General features: G+C 32.1%; 3 protein-coding genes and 1 non-coding gene across 4 annotated transcripts; all 4 read right to left on the reverse strand.

Moving 5' to 3' along the window:
- Positions 1–234: 234 nt before the first annotated feature.
- Positions 235–2,004, reverse strand: LOC114714312 (protein POLYCHOME-like). The gene is made up of 3 exons (XM_028899037.1): positions 1,975–2,004; positions 1,445–1,808; positions 235–571 (listed from the first exon to the last, which is right to left on the reverse strand). The coding sequence occupies exons 2-3, from the start codon at positions 1,799–1,801 to the stop codon at positions 236–238; spliced, it is 693 nt and encodes a 230-aa protein (XP_028754870.1). The 5' UTR covers positions 1,802–1,808; positions 1,975–2,004; the 3' UTR covers position 235.
- A 255-nt stretch (positions 2,005–2,259) lies between these two features.
- On the reverse strand, positions 2,260–2,343 carry TRNAL-CAA (transfer RNA leucine (anticodon CAA)). Its single transcript has one exon. It is a non-coding gene; the product is annotated as a tRNA-Leu (tRNA).
- A 925-nt stretch (positions 2,344–3,268) lies between these two features.
- LOC114714349 (uncharacterized protein At4g18257) lies at positions 3,269–6,473 on the reverse strand. The gene is made up of 3 exons (XM_028899082.1): positions 6,033–6,473; positions 4,947–5,261; positions 3,269–3,864 (listed from the first exon to the last, which is right to left on the reverse strand). Exons 1-3 carry the CDS (start codon positions 6,305–6,307, stop codon positions 3,690–3,692), a joined length of 765 nt encoding a protein of 254 aa, XP_028754915.1. The 5' UTR covers positions 6,308–6,473; the 3' UTR covers positions 3,269–3,689.
- Positions 6,474–12,870: 6,397 nt separating this feature from the next.
- Positions 12,871–15,168, reverse strand: LOC114714322 (cytochrome b561 domain-containing protein At4g18260-like). Its single transcript, XM_028899044.1, has 4 exons — positions 15,025–15,168; positions 14,472–14,642; positions 13,479–13,627; positions 12,871–13,301 (listed from the first exon to the last, which is right to left on the reverse strand). Exons 1-4 carry the CDS (start codon positions 15,166–15,168, stop codon positions 12,914–12,916), a joined length of 852 nt encoding a protein of 283 aa, XP_028754877.1. The 3' UTR covers positions 12,871–12,913.
- Between the last annotated feature and the right edge of the window lie 2,865 nt (positions 15,169–18,033).

The raw sequence follows: 18,033 nt of genomic DNA on the forward strand, positions 1-18,033 counted from the left end.
TTAGCCCTTACTCCAACCTATCAAAGATCACATGGACATGCTTACTGGTCCTACTCCAAGACGTTCAGCAAGAGTGTTAGAGCGCACATGAAACTAATTATTATCGACTAAAATGAGGTCGAAACTATCATCAGAGGATGATAAATCGAGCAATGATTTTCATTTTCCTGTCTTGCTAGGGTCTCCAATTCCAGCTCCCTTTCTAGCCCCACTACGAATACAGCATACCTCAAAGTTAACGCATGGACATCAAAGTACGAACTCGTTTTTCTCTGTCTGCCTTCTTCGCGCTTGGTGTTCTCTTTAGTTTCTGCAATTCCTCTCTCACAACTTTCTCAACCATATCAATGGAGTTAAGGAGCTTCTTCTGTGGTGTTAGAAATTCTGGTCCTTCTTCAGACTGATTGGTGATATCAAGTAAAATTTTTGGCAACTTACAACCAGTAGGTGTCCGGAACTTGTGACCAATGGTTGGGATTGGAGAGTCTGCAGGAGATTGATCTGCCGGACATGGACTAGTAGGTTGCTGTCCTTGGTTTTCTCCTAGGCGAACTCTTCTCCTTTCAATTGCCTAGAAGCAGAGATCCATGTCAGTTAACATATATCAGACAGGATTAAAAATTCTTCGAAAGTAACAAAAGCAAAAACATGACACCAAAAACTGACGGGACCATACAGTATGCTGCATGACAATTGGTTCATCTGGCACAAATGTAGTCTCCGATAAAATATAAGATGCTTAGGGATCCATTGATTATTAAGTAAACATATGTAAGGATGACAGCTATTTGATGAAACTGACCAAAAGGAACATCAAGGCTTTCATCGTTGCAAGTTCAATTTTTTGAAATGCTTTTGAACTCTCTCCCCTATTTCTGTTTTTGGAATTTTTGGCCATCTTGGCTCCAACTCCTCAGGCAACACTAGTTTAGTGTAAGACTAAATGATTTAATAGACTAAATAACCATAAGCCCTGTCCCAGAAAGTATTTAAAAACAACACTCTCGTATGGTTTTAGTGCATTCATTTTTGTCAGTGTGGATTTCCTTTTATTCTAATTCGTAAGAACAAGCCATCCAACTGAAATTCAAAGAATAATTAAACATCTAATTGGTTATCATTCTCACCCAAATTAAATCCAGCCCCCAACACATGCCAACAATATCCGCCATTAATTCAGAGGATTAAACTTAACGCTTAAAAGGGGTTGACGTCAGATCATTAAGAAAGGCTAAAAAACATGCAGAATTTCGAAAAGATTTTACATCATTTCTTTTTGCTTTTTACGAATTAAGTTGGACAGCAGCAAGACTTCGACTCAAAATTAATTATCGAACACCCGAATACGGATGATTGATTTTCTACCATGGCAATAAACCTGAAAAAGCAGCTATATATAGGGATGGCCCCCCTCCCCGGGGAGGGGGGGGGAGGTGCCTCTTACCCTCACAACAGCGGTGATGTCACGAAGAGGAGTTCTTGGGTACCAAGAAGGTAGCACGCTCCGCGATGGTCGGACCCTGCCCCGCCGATCAGTCCAAGATGGACTGTTCCTGTCAATAGTAGGTGGTCCGTTTCTCAGATTGCCAAAACTGCCGATGACGCTCCCCCCAGCTCGCCTACCCCCCAACCCGGCTGCTTGTCCTGAGGTCGTCCAGACAGTATTCACTCGACTTGGCGTGGATCGAAATAAAGCCGAATCCAACTCGTCATCTACTATGCCCATGACCCCAGATCGCCGGCTAGTGAATACTGCCGCTATGTCCACAGGCTGTGGCCGTCTGTCTCGTGATTCCGGCATACTTACCCTTCATAGTTAATTTAAAGTACATGAATATTGTAAGATCGAATCAATAGGATCGGAAAACTAAGACAACAACGGCATTCCCATTATCCGGCAACGTTATATACAGAGGGATCCAAGGAAGACCATGCAAGAAAAATAAAGAGCAAGAGAAGGAAACAGTTATTTACCTTGGAACGGCAGGGTTTGTCGATGGTCTCTGCTAGTGAAAGAGGAGTAACGAAGGGCGAGTAGAAAACCAATGCGGCTCATTTTTTTCAAATGGAAAAATGGGCGGTTTTATACAAATTGCAATTTGGAATCTCAAAACGGCTCGTTTTCATTTTGAATTGTGTGCAGAGCGGATCCAATCCAAGTAACGTTGAAGAATCTTTCCCCGACAAAAAAAAAAAAAACCAGAGATTGCAGAATCTTGACTATGATCTGATGAGTTGGCCAAAGAAGATTGCGAAAAATGTCAGAAGTGGGATTTGAACCCACGCCCTCTCACGAGGACCAGAACTTGAGTCTGGCGCCTTAGACCACTCGGCCATCCTGACACTGGATGTTGAGTGTGTGTAAAGAAAACTACTTATTCTCAATCGAACAGTACATTATTTTCATTTTGTTTATTTAATTTATTTTTATTTAAATTTTTTTATCAATTTTGATTTTTATTATTATTATATATATTATTTATATTATTACTATTTAGTATATTATTATATTATAAATTATAAAGTATAGTATAAAGAAATAATTATAAAGATATAAATCGAACAGTCCGAACATCCTCCACGACCCCCCAAGCAAATTACCACCTTCACCCCTAAATATAAGATATAATTTATAATATAAATTATACTGTAAACGAAATACAGGTAACATTACTAAATAATAAGTAAGCCTTAATTTTGTGCATATCAATACGTAAATCATATTCACTAGTATTAATTATTAATTATTATATGTCCTCTGTTAGATAAAGTGTTGGGCGGTAATAATGATGGAAGAACTAGTTTCATGGGGAAAAATATTAACAACAACAGTCTGTACTTAGATGATGGCAAATTATTAAATGTCCTGAATTTCACGAATTAATCGTCCTAATCACAATTTAATCCAAAAAAAGGACTAAATTTCACGTCTCAGGCATTGGCTCATTGCCACCACTTCCACAATTTTGCAAAATTGTCGCTCGATGACACCAGGAAATTGAAACCGAAAAACCAATTAAATGATCTCAGAAGGTAGTAGTAACTTTTATTCCCAAAGCTTACACTCTGATTTTATCTTCCGGAATTTTTTATTTTCAATGTTTGTACGTACGTAGGTAGTTATTTTAATTCATCAAGGAAGAATAGTGACTGTTTATGTCACTCATTCACATCATAACTGAATCATTCCCACCCGTCCAACTCTGCAAATTGTTGCTTGTAGGCTGTGGCCCTGGGAAAGAAGAAGCAAGAAAACAAATAGAAAAGATTTGAGATGCAACTTTTAACCCCAAAAAAATATTTTGGTATACATTGACAAAAATTGATTTATAGCGCATAGATTACTCTCACAAAGTGAGGAAACAGGGAAAAGCCCAACTCAACACTTCATGTCAAATTACATTATGTACAAGGGCAAAAAGAATTTTTCCATGAGGCTCATCCTCTTCTTTTTTTCTTTGTTTTTCAGGCCATGCTCTTTCATTACAATAAATGCAGCCAGATACATGAACGCTGCACCATCAACGAATTTTTATGCTTTTTTTTTTTTTTCCTTTTTGTTTTACCTGCATCACATCGGAGATGCACAAGACCAAGCCTCTCGGCGCCTCAAGCTTCTATTCAAGATTGCCTGCTGGTTTCACGCACATTGGCCTTCTTAAGTCGGGGCAGAAAAGGCTAAGTGGGCATCATGTGAGCTTGTTCTGAGATTCAGATCCATTGGCTGCAGCTTTCATCTGCTCCAGCTTCTTCCGAAGATAGGCCTGCTTTAGTTTCTCTCTATGAGCGGCTACCTGCTCCTGCCTCCGCAATTTTATATCAGAAGCCTTTTCTCTTGCTCGATTAGCTTCTTCATGTACTTCCCTGCAAACCATAATTCAAAAGGAAATTATAGAACCAGCGATGATAAGACATTAAGGACAATTTTATCCATGATAAACGAGAGAAAAAAGTGAGAAATTATCAAAAAGCGCGTCAATGAGAAAACAAACTCTAACAATAACACAGAGCGTAAGGCTTGTTCCCTTTTTAGTGCTCAAGAATTAAAGAATTTACATCGCAGTTACCAAGCTTCTTCTAACCAAGCCTACCTGCCCCGCCTCCTTTGGCCTTTTTCTCATGACATTTAATTTATTCCAGAAGTCCAACCTGGAAAGACTTGTCCTACTAAAGTACACTTAGGCTGTGTTTGGGTGACACCTCAAACCATGGTCTGGGGAATAAATCACCCAAAAACCAAAACCATGATTTTGGGCCAAAACCATGGTTTTGGAAAAAGCAAAATTTTTTTACTTTTAAGAAGAAAAAAAAAGAGAGTGTGAGAGCCTATAGGATATGTATCTTGTTATTTTTTTTATAAACATATTTAATCTTATATTTTATAAATATATATACATATTAATTATTTATTAATTATATTATCTTATGTATTATTAATTATGTTAATAAAAAATATATTATTCACAATTTTATTCCTTCAAATTAAAATATATCATAAAATCTATTTTTTCTGTAATTATCATATTAATTTATGTCTTTTTTTTAGTAATTTGTATATATAAAAAGTGCTTCTGATAACAACTATCCAAACACTCTCACTTCTCAAAATCACTTTTTCATAAAATCTATTCTTTCCAAAATCTATTCTTCCCAGAATCTATTCTCCAGAAACACTTTTCCAAATCACGGTTTGGTTTCATCCAAACACACCCTTAATTTATTCCAGAAGTCCAACCTGGAAAAACTTGTCCTACTAAAGTAGTAAAATCTTTCCACAGCAATTTATGCCACTTGTTATTGGACTAAATACGCATGTTCAAAGAAAAAACACTGCAGGAATAAGAACAAGGGGAAAGTAAAAGAATCCAAACATTCTACTCAATAAACACTCAATCTGAATTCAGTAGAGAGCCATGCCAATACACAAAAAAGCATTGATCTCATACCTAATAAAGCGCTTGTGTTCAACACTGTCAACTGTTCCAGCCGTTCGGGCAGAGGGTTTGGTGTTAAACAACAAAGAAGCATCATTATCACCCTCTTCATTTTCTTGTGGCACTGTCTGAGAGACACCGTGGCTTTGGGGTGGTTGTGACTCATCCTGCTCATACCCCTTTCGGAAAAAGTCCACACAATACTTTTCTTGATCCTCTTCATCAGATAACTCTCCCTTCACTAACTTATCGTACAACTCAGCTTTTCTCTCTAGTGCTGCATAGCTAACTGATCCATCTTCAACTGCTTTTAGCTCAAGTTTGTCCCTGCATTATGGTAGAAAAAGAAGTTTCAGCATAATAAGAACAAGCTGAATAAATCCATCCTGACATGTTTACATAATTAAGATAACAAATAAATCAGTAATGCTAAGCATCAAATGGAACTTGCTGCCTCAACAATTACCATCACTCTTTTCAGTATTTTTCCTCTCTTTCAACCATCATTTAGCAAGTTCGACACATTTCAGAAGAAAATACATCTTATGGGTCCAACTAATCCTACTTACTAAAATTGGCGCATAACTTTTAGAAGCCACATTCAACTGCTTTTATGTTAAAACTAATGGCACAGAACCAAAATCATTCGACTGAAAAATGCTTGAATCCATTCACTTTTAGTTCCAAAAACTCTTTCCACGTTTCAGAAACATTCACCGAGACAAAATGTCTTCAAATATAGTCGAAATTGAGATCCAGAGTTGTTTTGATAGCAAGTCAATAATTGGGGTCCGTTTATTTCAAAGAATGTCATCTAACAAGACATGATGATCATTCATGCCTTATAAACACTCCTGTAGATTTATTAGATATAAAGATATATATACAGACTAAGCCTTCCATCATAAACTAAGTTCCCTCAACATTTTATCAGTGGCTAAGAGAACAGAGTAAGAAGACAAAAAATTCACAAGTGCCCAACAACGTCAGACCAGCTTTATTATTTCCGAACCCAATCCAATACAAATAAGTGTAAGCAGTAGCAACACGAATATCATTAAAGAAAAAAAAAACAAGATTATACAAAGAAAAACATACTTGAGATCACGGGCATCGACCCCAGAGTTCTTGGCGGAGAGAGCATCTTTACGAACAATCTTCGACTTTGCGCGTTGGTACTCAACCTCCGGGCCCGCTAATTCCCGAGACTTCTTGGACTCTTCCTGAGACCTGTAGAGATGAGCTTTCAATTCCATGATCGACGATGGCCCGACGCCCGCGATTGCACGGTGCTTCTTGGGCATTATCGACGATTCCGTTAGCCATCCCAGCGATTCCACCACCACCCTCTTCTTCTTCTCCTCTTCCCCCATCGAGAAATTGAAGCAAAACACCACGATGAGAGAATCCGACGCTGAGTATGAAGCTATAGATCTAAAGAAAAACCCAGCAGTATGATCGAATCAGAATCACGATCAGTTGAATCCAGGAAACTAGGTTTTCGACAGCTTCATCACCTAGGCGGTTTTGTTCGCCGGGTTCAATGGGTCGGACCGAAAAATATATGAATATCCACTTTTATTTTAAAAAAGAAAAGAGAAAAGTCTAGCAGCTTCGTCGAGTTGACCGAAATTGATAGCAACACAATTTATTTATCTAGGCTCTTTTAGAATTTGAAAATCGATGAGAGTTTGGCCAAAAAAAATTGATGAGAGTCGTGAGAATAATATATTCTAAATAAAAAACTATGTTATTATTCATATTTTAATTGGTAGACTCATGAGAGTGAATTACAAGCTAATAGGAAAAGCAGGGGGTGTTAGTTGATAACTAAGTTAATGAGATAATATAAAGGAGAATCCCAATTAAATCCAGTCGAAATACCTAAATTCATATTTAGACCTATACTTTTAGCAAATTCCTAATTAGGCCATGAGACCTAATTAAGGATTTTTTAATATTGTTAAATCACCAAAATGCCCTTCTTCAATTAAAAAGAAAACTTGATTAATATACCTCTCCCAAGTACTTCCTCATCTCTTATGATTTTTTTTAGACCAAAAAATATATAAGTAATTTTACAATGTTTGAAATTTGTATATATAACTTATACTATTAAAAATATTTTAATAAAACATGTTAAATTACAAATATAAGTAAAATTATAAATATTTTTTATTTTCAGTTCTTGTAATTTACCTTAGTTTTATTTATTTAAACAATATTAGATCCAACTGAAAACATAAATAATTACGATTTAATATTGAATTTTTATTATAATTAAAATATTTTAAAATTTTAAAATAAATATTTACAACCTGAAAAAAATATTAGAAATATTAATTTAAAGATTACATATATTATAATTTGAAATGTTTTATGAAAATATTTTGAAGATTTTAGTTATATTATAAAATTTCAAACACTAAAAAATTATTTATATTTTTTTTGTCCAAATATTAATAAGAGATGATGAACCACTTTAGAGGAATAAAATAATCAATTTTCATTTTTAACTAAAGAGGGACATTATAGTTACTTAATAATATTCAGTAATTCCTAATTAGGTCTTATGTCCTAATTAAGAATTTGTTAAAAGTATAGGCCTCAATTTAATTTTAAGTATTTCAGCAGGATTTAATTAGGATTTTCCCATAATATAATCTCCATATAAGATCAAATTATTACAAAATAGTATTATATAACAATTTTTAAATTAAAATCATGTGTGACCAAAGTTTTTATACGCACTAGTATTAGATGAAATGATGGGCTTATATCATAATTTTGTTGTGGACAATGAAAAGACCTCTTCTTAATACATAATTATAAAACTATTTTTAAAATGATAACCATGGTAGAAAAAGAATTGAGTTAGAGTGTTAAAATACTACCATGGTTATAAAGAGTTTGACTTATTTCGAAAACATCCCAAGTAGCTCAGGATATACAAAACACCCATGGATTTAGCAACGTAGAACAAAGCCTCAGGGCACAGTAACCGCCCACAAGCCCAACATAATATTCATCCCACAAAGACTTAGGGCACAAGAAACATAGGTTGCTCAACCCAGCCCATAAGGCATACACATAAGAGTATCACATACAGTAAAGTCTTATGGCCTTCAGCCATTTTAACAGCATTCCATCAAATACAGTCATCCAAATAAAAGAAAGTATATGTCAATACAGTTGTGGGCCCTAAGATGGCAATATACATAACATGCCTAAACCAAAAGAGGACTACTAGGCTATGCTCGCCTATGCCTCTGGTTGCTTCCCTTCACGCCGAGCCAAACTAGATGGCTCTCTTGAAAAGTATTGATGAACAGCGGGGTGAGACGTAAAGTCCCAGTAACCAAGTATTAATTTATGACATATACAAGTAGGATGGCAAGTTGGTGAAGTAGTGCTTAAATATAGTTTAAGAAATAAATGGTACTGTAATAGATATAATCACATAAAAAGAGTATATCTCTCCATCCACAATACAATTCATATAAAAGTACATATATGCAACAACACAATGAAATATGCCCTCCCATCACCTTTCTCCTCCTTATGACTCCTTGACAAGGACCCGGGCTTTCTGTGCTGAGTAACCCGGCCAAAGGTCACCCCACTCACATCAAGCAACGGGCCCCCTCCTGTACCTACACCGCCCAAGAATGGACTATGGTGCAAGAGGTGTCTACCCAAGAGTTCATTCTCAATTCCGGGTCAAGGAAAAGGAAGAACTACAGGGGTCTAACAATAAGGCCAAACACTGGGATCCGTAGTGTAGGCATGCCGCGCGGGCTTCAAGAACAATTATCCTCCACATAACAAAATCCCATCCTCCACATATGAACCCCATGCATAGTCACAATATAAATCAAAATATCACAATCTTCAAAGTAAGATGATATAATTTCAAACAAAGTATAACACATTTTCATTTCATTTAATAACATAATATTAGTATATTAAATTCAGTACTACACGAAAACACAATTTCCAATAAAACACAACTCAAACATAATTAGATCAACATACTTCCCACTTCACCAAAATTTGTCATATAATAAAATATATATTTTATTCACAGGCATACTTTTACAAATTAACTAAGAAAATAAAAACATAATAAACACCTTACAATCCAAAGCGTGTATATAAAATAAATTAACCCCGGTTACCTCTACTCCAAGCTTAACCTCACAGCTTGAGAAATAAGAGCGCAAATTACAAACTCCGAAGTACAAGATAATCTACAAATAATATAGATACAATTTAATATACATACAAATAATTAACTTAAATTACATAGAATTTATTATTAATAATATCTATACATATATTTACTATCCAAAAATTCTTACTTCAAATAACATTTTTTTCCCCCTACCAAATAACTCATTTAAATTATAAATATTTATAAAATATTGTTTTTATCTAATATTGTAAGAATCTCAATTTATAACTTAAGTTTCCAGTTTCAAAATTTTTCTAATAATATAGTCTTAACCTATTTTACATTTTAAACTGATTAAAATATCAATAATATATTAAGTAACCCAAGTAAGTTATTTAACTTAAATTTAATCGGTAAAAACATTCTATATATCTTGAATGATACATTTTCCAACCAAAATTTTAGTTTAAAATTCTCAAAACAATCAATAAACAACTATAAACCGATTAAAATTTCAATAATATAGCAAATAACCCAAATAAATTATTTAACTTAATTTTAATCGGTATAAATATGATATATATCATAAATGACAGATTTTTCAACAAAATAAATTTGATTTTAAATACCTTAGGTAATAAATGGACAAATCTAAACCGATTAAAATTTCTTAATAATAAATCTTTAAATTCCTACGGTCAAATATTTTCGAAACTCAATACTTACTCTATACCCAAATCACAAAATTTTCTTTAAACAGTGTAGTGATACTACTAATATAAAACTCTAAATATATAGGAAATATTCATAAGAAAAATTTAATAGAAAGAAGTGTTTTTATATACCTATATGATCCCCAAAGCTTGTATGACTCCTCAAACTGCTAACACTTCTCTTCTTTTCTCTCAGTCTCTCCTTCTACGCATCTCACTCTTTCTTTCCATTCTTTGCGATCACTTCTCTTTTTATCCTTCAAATTGCTAACCGTCCTTCCTCAATTTTCTTCTCTCATTTATTATACTTCCCCATTTTTCCTCCTCCCTCTTTAATTGCCTGCGTCAAAATGCCTTCCGTCAATGGTCTTCCCCCATGATTCTTCTCCCCCTTAATAAACCCCCAGCTTTTCCACCGAAAGTCGGTGGAAAGCTGGGTCAAAATTTTTTTTTTAAATATTAATAAAATATTATTATTTAATAATAATAAAATATTATTTTACATTATTTAATTATTTTTTTAATAATAATTTAAAATTTTTTTTTAATAATAATAATATTTAGGATGTTACAGACAACTATTAACAGGTTTATAGGTACGGATTAACAAGTCAATGAAAAGCTACTAACAATTCAATGAGTGTTAGTTGACAACTAAATTTATAGGATAATATAACTTGCATGTAAGATCAAACTATAACAAATGAGTATTATGTAACAATCTTTATGTTAAAATCAAATTATATAACTTGTCCATTAGGGACAGGGATAATAACGTAATTTCTTATTTAAAATATATTACTCTCCGATATCATGGAACCTCTTCTTTATTTTGAAATTTTAAGAAATCTTAAATTAATAAATTATGTTACTTGGGACGCATGTGAGATTTTCTCCACATTCTAACTCAAATTGGTACCACTTGATTTTTGAAAATAAGAATCAACAGAGAAACAAAGGTTACAGCAAGACCTTTCTCTGTTCCAACAGAAATCCCTCCCAAATTGGTACCACTTGATTTTTGAAAATGGGTGGTTATTTTCAACATGATCTCTAATTTTATTTATCGCTCATTTAGTATCATAATATTATTTTTTAGTATACCCAACCCATTCATGTTTTTTTTTTAGTTATATCAAACATTCTAATGTTTAAGGTATTAAATAGATAATAAATATTCCTTCAGCCATAAATATAAGACCTCTTTTGTAATGTAAATTACATTATAAAATGGGTCTTATATTTAGAAACGGAATAGTAATATTAGAGTGTTGCACAAACTTGGAAGGTATAATGAGGGTATTGATGTTACTTTGAAAATTGATTTGTGTTATCAAAATGTTATTCTCTTAAACCTTAATGTATGTATATTTATGAATTATAATTTGGAATAAGCGGCATTTCTTGGCATTTAATTATTGTTTGATTATTGCTACCATCTTTTGGTATATCTTTCTGTACAACTATACATGATATTTGGTATTCTTTTATTATTTACGTTTTTGTGTAATTATTTCAAAATAAGGCTAAAAAACTTATGTAACTTCTTTAGACTTTAAATCACGTATTGAAAGTTCGATAAACTTCATTAACAAAAAAAAAGACAATTACACCTTTTGTTATTTTATTCATGGTCTAGAACATTTATTTATAAATTTTATATTGATACATAATATGGTTAATACTATTTTTATTTTTTGAAATTTGATTTTATTTTGATTTTAGTCCTTAAAATTTAAAACCAATAGCTTTGATTCTTGAAATTTGACATTACTTTGGATTTTGTTCCTGTTTTAAACAAGTGGTTTTCATTCTTGAAATTTAATTTCATTGTATGCCTTTTTAAGATTTTTGGTCCCGAAAACAAGGGTTAAAACCAAAATAAAGTTAAGTTTTAAAGACCAAAACACTTGCTTCATATTTTAGAAACTAAAACTATTAGTTTCAAATTTCAGGACCAAAAATAGTAAGAAGAATTATAATGAAGTCCCAAACAAGAAAAACAATTAAAAAACAAATCCCATAGGTTATTATTCTTACTATAGGACTTGTCATTATAGTCCGTTGATATTGTTATTGGGATCTTTTGGTAATTATTTTTCTTTTGTGGGATTTGATTGTAATTTTCTCAAAATAGTATTAACCCTATAAAATATTATTAATGTATTTATAAACATGAAAATTATAAGCAGACAGATTAAAACGGCTCCAGACGCTTTAATTTCTTTGTGCAAGCTTTAGGTTCCTTTACAATATGCATCTTCATCCTGCTAATTAGAAACAGAAGGTGGAATCTTAATACGTAGTTTTTCGTTATAACATTCAATTATAATTTTATTTGGATAAGTAGAAAATTTTGAAGAAATGGAATTTAGGAACTCACAAGAATTAAGACACGCTTCAACATTTAAAGAACACTCATAAAATTACCAACAAATCAACGTATACTAAAATATTTATTATATTGACATCAGGATTAAAAAACCTTCATTAGTAGGTCCTTTGTTCGGCCAGAAAGAAACTGCCAACAATCAAATCCATTTGATAATCATAATGATAAGCTCACAAAATAACATCACAATCAAATATTCATCATGATACAAATTTAAAAAGAATATACATTAAAAAAAAAAAGAAGCATGAGAAAAAGTAGAAGCATAAACTAACAAAGCTTCACTTTTTCATGAATGCACTCCATCAAAGTCTGCCTTTCATCAAGATCACCTCCACCAATCCAAAAGATGACACCAACAAGCTAAGATAAAGTAAAAATGAACCAATCCCAAATATTTTGACTAGAAAGAATACTAAGGATATCCAGTCAAACACAAATAAAAATATAAGTATGCCCAAGGTAAATGTCACTAAAATTTTCACCTACCAGCATACTCATATATGAATATGTGATTGACTTTTAAAGTCAGAGGGTTTTAATACCTATCATCTATGCATAACATAAAAATTATACAAGTCATCACACGGTTATTCATATAATCTGTAAATAGTAGGACTCATTTCTTAGACTCTATACATACGACACCAAGGATCCATTATAATCTGGTCTGTCTTAAAAACAGAAGAAAAACGAAGGATTATGAGTCAAACAAGCTAGCAAGTGCATTAGATTTTGGAGATGAGACTGGAATCATCAACTCTTTATGGTGGGTATGACTTTGTGGGATATGGATTTGATGAGGATTATTGGAGGGGGCAACATTAATTGATGAAGAAGAATGATGAGTGGTAGTGGGTAGAATGAGAGTTTGCTTTTTCAAGTAATCCAATTTGTCTTGAAGGAGAAAAAGCAAAGCAAAGAAAGAGACTTGTAAAGTGAAAAGGATGGTCCAAAGAGAAGTGCTTTTCAAGGTTCTCTCATGGTAAGCCTTTAAGCCTGTGTATATATTGATGATACCCACAAGTGAAACTATTGTTCCTACTATCCAATGCACTATGTACCAATATCTCCTCTCTTTCTTTCCCCTGCAAATAAGATTATATTCTTTGTCACAAACATATAAAATGATCACTTCAATTATTAAATCAATATTAAATATATTAAGAGCTACATGAAATGTTGCTGTTCATCTTGAGTTTTATATACATGTAAGTGCATAGGGCATGTTCTATTTTATGTTGAATGAAATATAAGTAATGAACCTGTGAGGCCTGAAAAAGCCAAGGAAGGCTTGTAGCAAAACAGCAGCATAAAGTGCAAGACCAAGTCTTTGATGACTGTTATCAAATGAATTCTCAAACTTCTTCAGAGACATGGCTGCTCCAACCGTAGTCAGAAGCACTGAAATCATCTATTTCATAAAATATGGGAGGAAAAAAATATTAATTAATTGTTTGACAAGTATAAATAATATATAATTTTTTTACAATATGTCAAGTTTTGTTAGTGAAATACTACCTCCGGTCCTTAATATAATACCCTATTTGACTTTTATTTTGGTCCTAAATATAAGACCCCAATCCACTTTGTCTCTCATATTTATACATCTTTTTCCAAGATAGTCCTTCTAATAATTGTAGTCCTAGCCAATATAGTTGATTAGTAAGGATATTTTAGGAAAGACAATACCTATTTATTACAAATAACTAACTTAACTTCTTTCCTTAATCTCCTCAAATTAGTCAACTGAGTCTTATAATTAGGACCGGAGGTAGTATATAACAAATTACTTAGCAAGAATAGAATTATCTGCATGAATTGAGAAACTTAAGAAAGGATTGCTTGCGAGTTAGTTTTGAAAGAAAATGAAAAGCAACTACGTCTAATTCTTCCAAAATTTAATCTTGGGATTTATTTTGTGTCTTCCTTTTTGGATTAGTTAGGTTAAAAGGATAATATATTTAACTATATAAAATCAAAGCAATCATTTCAAATCTGTAGGGTCAAAGAAAGAAAAAAGCTATGGGCACCGGCCACTTAGTGGAGTCTGATTCTGTTTAAAACAAAGATCAACACTTGAATGATTACAAAAGCTAACTGTCAAGAATCATCTTACAAAAGATTAATTACCACAACACAACAGCAATTCATAATCTTTTCTTTAAACATTGTTTATTAATAACTAATTAGTAATTAATGAAATGGATAGGTTTTCTGAAAACAAAAGGATCGAGAGGATAGAAAATTGATAGAACCTGAAAAGCAACGTGGAGATAGAAAAGAAGTGAAGTTCTGTTTGATGAGGAAGGTTGTTGTGTAATATTTGAAATTCTGATAATAAGAATCCCAAGAGGCAAGAACAATCCCATTGAAGCCCACAGCAACAATCCATGAATTGTAATATCAGCTACCTTCCCACTGCTCACCTGTTCATTGTAGAAAAGACATATATATTATTCTGCGATTTAATTAAGATAAATTTATATTTAACTATCAATTAACACTGACTCTTGCTCATAATAAAAAAAAAACACACACACACACACACAACTTTATATACTCTCACTTGATAAAAAGACCAGTGCATTGGAAGCAATTGTAAGTTTGAAAATGGTAATATGAACTCTTTAAAATACATCATTTTTCAATTAATGTTATCACTTTCCCTCCCTAAATACATGCATATAAATGATTCAACATTAACGCAAAACAAGTATACGTATTAGTCCAAAACAATTATTAGTAGAAGAAGAAGGAAGGGGGGAGGCGGAGGAGGAGGAGGAAGAGAAAGAAGAAGAATTGTATTACCTTGTTGGGAATGTGGTCAATATTAGTGAAGTTGTGAGTTGCAAAGTGATTCAACTGGGGAAGATGAGAACAGAAAGTGAAAGGGAGAAGATAAAGAGAAGCAGTGAGGACCAAAATGCAGAAAGGGGTGGGAGATATAAGCATTCTTGAAAACCCTAAGGCACCGATCTTGAAGTTACATGCTATAGCTATAGGGCATATGATTGCTCTTGGATTGGGATATATATGCCAAAGAGCTAGGGATTTTAATATGTGCCAATGAGGGCCATGCATTTTAACCTGTTCATGTAGTGGAGCTTTTCTAAAAGGGGATCCAATAATTGTGCATACTAAAATCCCAGTGAGTATATATGGGGATCTAAATGTGATGTTTTGAAAGAAAAGGGGGGTCTCAAATATTGTCAACAATGGTTAGGCTAGGGAGGAGATACTCAGTGATTCTTAAATGCTTCCTCTAATCTTAAATATAGAAGCTAAATAATTAATTTATAAATATCGAAAAAATTTGTTAAGTTAGTTATTTATAATAACCAATAAGGATGACCCAGAAATTTTTTTATAAGCTTGGGAATTGCAAAGTGGATCAGGGTTTTCAAATTGATTAGAGTCTGAGTTAGCTTGAATCCAAATTATTTTATTACCTCTTAGTAATTATGTATATAAAAGTTACTTAACTAATTTGGGTACATTAAAAATATCAAATAAATCACTTAATTATAATAAATATGACATAATATACTTAGCATATTCTTATACAACATTATATTATATATTGGTTTATAAGTTAAGTAAATTAGTTTGAGAAAAATGATAAATATAAGAAACAAATGAGATTAGGATCTTATATTTATAACCAAGTTCAAACTCATAACTATCTCTTATATTTTGGATCTAAGGGAGTACTAGATATTGGATGGTTCTTCTTAAAAATAAAAATATCAAAAATCTTAACAAGTTGCACCGTAAATGAGTCATATATGGTGCAGTTTGTTTTGTCAAGCTCCAACCTACATTAGTTATCATCATCATTTGTTTAACTGCTTCTATTTAGAGCTCTTCTTCTCCACCACGTCACAAACACAAACTAGAACAACTAATTGTATAAAATATTGCTTTTAGACTTTTGTAATGCAACAAGTATTTAGATTTATGTCAATCATCTCTAAGTTTATCTTAGATTTAAAACTGTATTATTATTATTATGACAGAGAATAGTGGAAGGCATAATGATAAAAGTGGATCACTTTTTTCATTCGATAGTCCTTAGTTTTTCTTTACTCATATCTCTGATTAGCTCAATGATAATCAAAATTAAGACTTCAATGAAAGAACCTTGCCATGTGCAGTTAAAATGGCATTTGCATATATCTTTACATTTCAATTGGACACAAATTACCAATGTTCGAATTCCAGATGCGTCCCAATAAGAAGATGTAGCAAGAAAAATAGGGCAAAACCACCTAATTATTTCATGCATGTTTAAAAAAAAAACACTTCAAGTATTTTGTTCCAGAAACATTTAGTATAGTTCTTAATATAAAAACTAATTTGACTTTCAATTTAATTTTAAATATAAGATCTCAATCTAACTTGTTTATCATATTTATCCATTTTCTTAAGATAGTCTAGTAATAGTTGCACATGCCAATATTTTATCAAATAACACTTGATTTGCAAAAATATTTTAGAAAAGACAATACCTATATATTATAAATAACTAAATTAATTAATTTTCTTAATCTGCTCAAATTAATAACTAGTTTTTATATTATGGACCGAAGGTAGAAACTTTAACCAATACTCTCATGTGCCGCATTTTCCCACTACTCCCAATTTCTTCTCCTAATGAATAGTCAAATTAGTAAAAGAAATTAAAATTTAATATCTGACATTATTCATTAATGCTAATTCAAATCACGTCAAGCCATATAGAGAACAGAATTGTCCCTACGCGATTATTTCAATTCGTAATAACCAAGTTCAAGATCCTATTTGAATTGTGAGTCATCACTACTTTTTTTACCAATTACTACTACCCATTTAATATATTATTAACCACGCCTAAATCAAGCCAAACACTTGATTAAAAAATTAGGTACTTTGAACCCTTGGTCATAATTAAGTACTCAGTCTTTTGAAAAGATGAAATTCCACACACTATAAATTAAAATTATCCAAGTTTAAAAATTAAATTAACATGATTAGGAGTCGTAATTGAACAATGACAAAACACCAACACGCACTTAGGGAAGTCATGATGACTTAACGTGTCTTTATTTCATGAGGAAAAATGTGCATGACCTATCAGATTAGTGGTTGTCCCTAATTCACACTCTCTTTCAAAAGAATTAGAAAAAATAACAAAAAAGACCGTCGAAAAAAATTATAAATAAGAATCAATGACAATATTAGTATGGATTTTGACAGCAATAATATAGGTTTTAACAACAACTTTTGTAAACTGATCCCTGTGTGTAATTTTTCTATTTCAGCGGTCTTTTTTTACCATTTTCTCAAAGAATTACTCCTCCAATCCTTAATATAAATATAATTAATTAATCTGAGTAGATTAAAAATGTTAGCTAGATTAGTCAATATGATGTGTTTTTTTAAAATACTATAAACATCTTTCTCAATTTCTTACCTTCCTCTCTTACTTGATTATTATTAAGGGAATATAAATAGAGTTAATGTGAAAAAAAAATTGATAACATGTAAAATAAGTTTTACATATAGAATTAATATTAGCTTTTCAATCAGGTCTTACAATAAGAACCAGAAGAATACTTTAGTTTTTTTATAAAAAAAAAGAATTATTTTTGGTATCGATATCAATATAATAGTCTTGTAGCCTTTAACACAGGTGCTCCACTATAAGCAGAATATTATGTTTAATCTCACTTACAACCTCAAATCGTTACAGTCTCCTCAAATTAAAGACAAAAATACTTTTCGATATCCATCACAAGAGAGTGTGAACACGTGACTTTCGAAATTATATAAGTGAAT

Source organism: Neltuma alba, unplaced genomic scaffold (genome assembly GCF_004799145.2).
Source record: "Neltuma alba isolate B1F8T4 unplaced genomic scaffold, ASM479914v2 tig00011499_pilon, whole genome shotgun sequence".
Lineage (NCBI taxonomy): Eukaryota > Viridiplantae > Streptophyta > Magnoliopsida > Fabales > Fabaceae > Neltuma > Neltuma alba.

Coding starts and splice junctions, on each gene's coding strand:
- LOC114714349 (XM_028899082.1), bottom strand. CDS start 6,307: ATGGGGGAAGAGGAGAAGAAGAAGAGGGTGGTGGTGGAATCGCTGGGA. Junction 5,262..6,032: donor GTCGATGCCCGTGATCTCAA/GTATGTTTTTCT, acceptor ACCATAATGCAG/GGACAAACTTGAGCTAAAAG. Junction 3,865..4,946: donor GAACACAAGCGCTTTATTAG/GTATGAGATCAA, acceptor TATGGTTTGCAG/GGAAGTACATGAAGAAGCTA.
- LOC114714312 (XM_028899037.1), bottom strand. CDS start 1,801: ATGCCGGAATCACGAGACAGACGGCCACAGCCTGTGGACATAGCGGCA. Junction 572..1,444: donor ACATCACCGCTGTTGTGAGG/GTAAGAGGCACC, acceptor CTCTGCTTCTAG/GCAATTGAAAGGAGAAGAGT.
- LOC114714322 (XM_028899044.1), bottom strand. CDS start 15,168: ATGCTTATATCTCCCACCCCTTTCTGCATTTTGGTCCTCACTGCTTCT. Junction 14,643..15,024: donor TTGACCACATTCCCAACAAG/GTAATACAATTC, acceptor TACAATGAACAG/GTGAGCAGTGGGAAGGTAGC. Junction 13,302..13,478: donor GGCTTTTTCAGGCCTCACAG/GTTCATTACTTA, acceptor TCTTATTTGCAG/GGGAAAGAAAGAGAGGAGAT.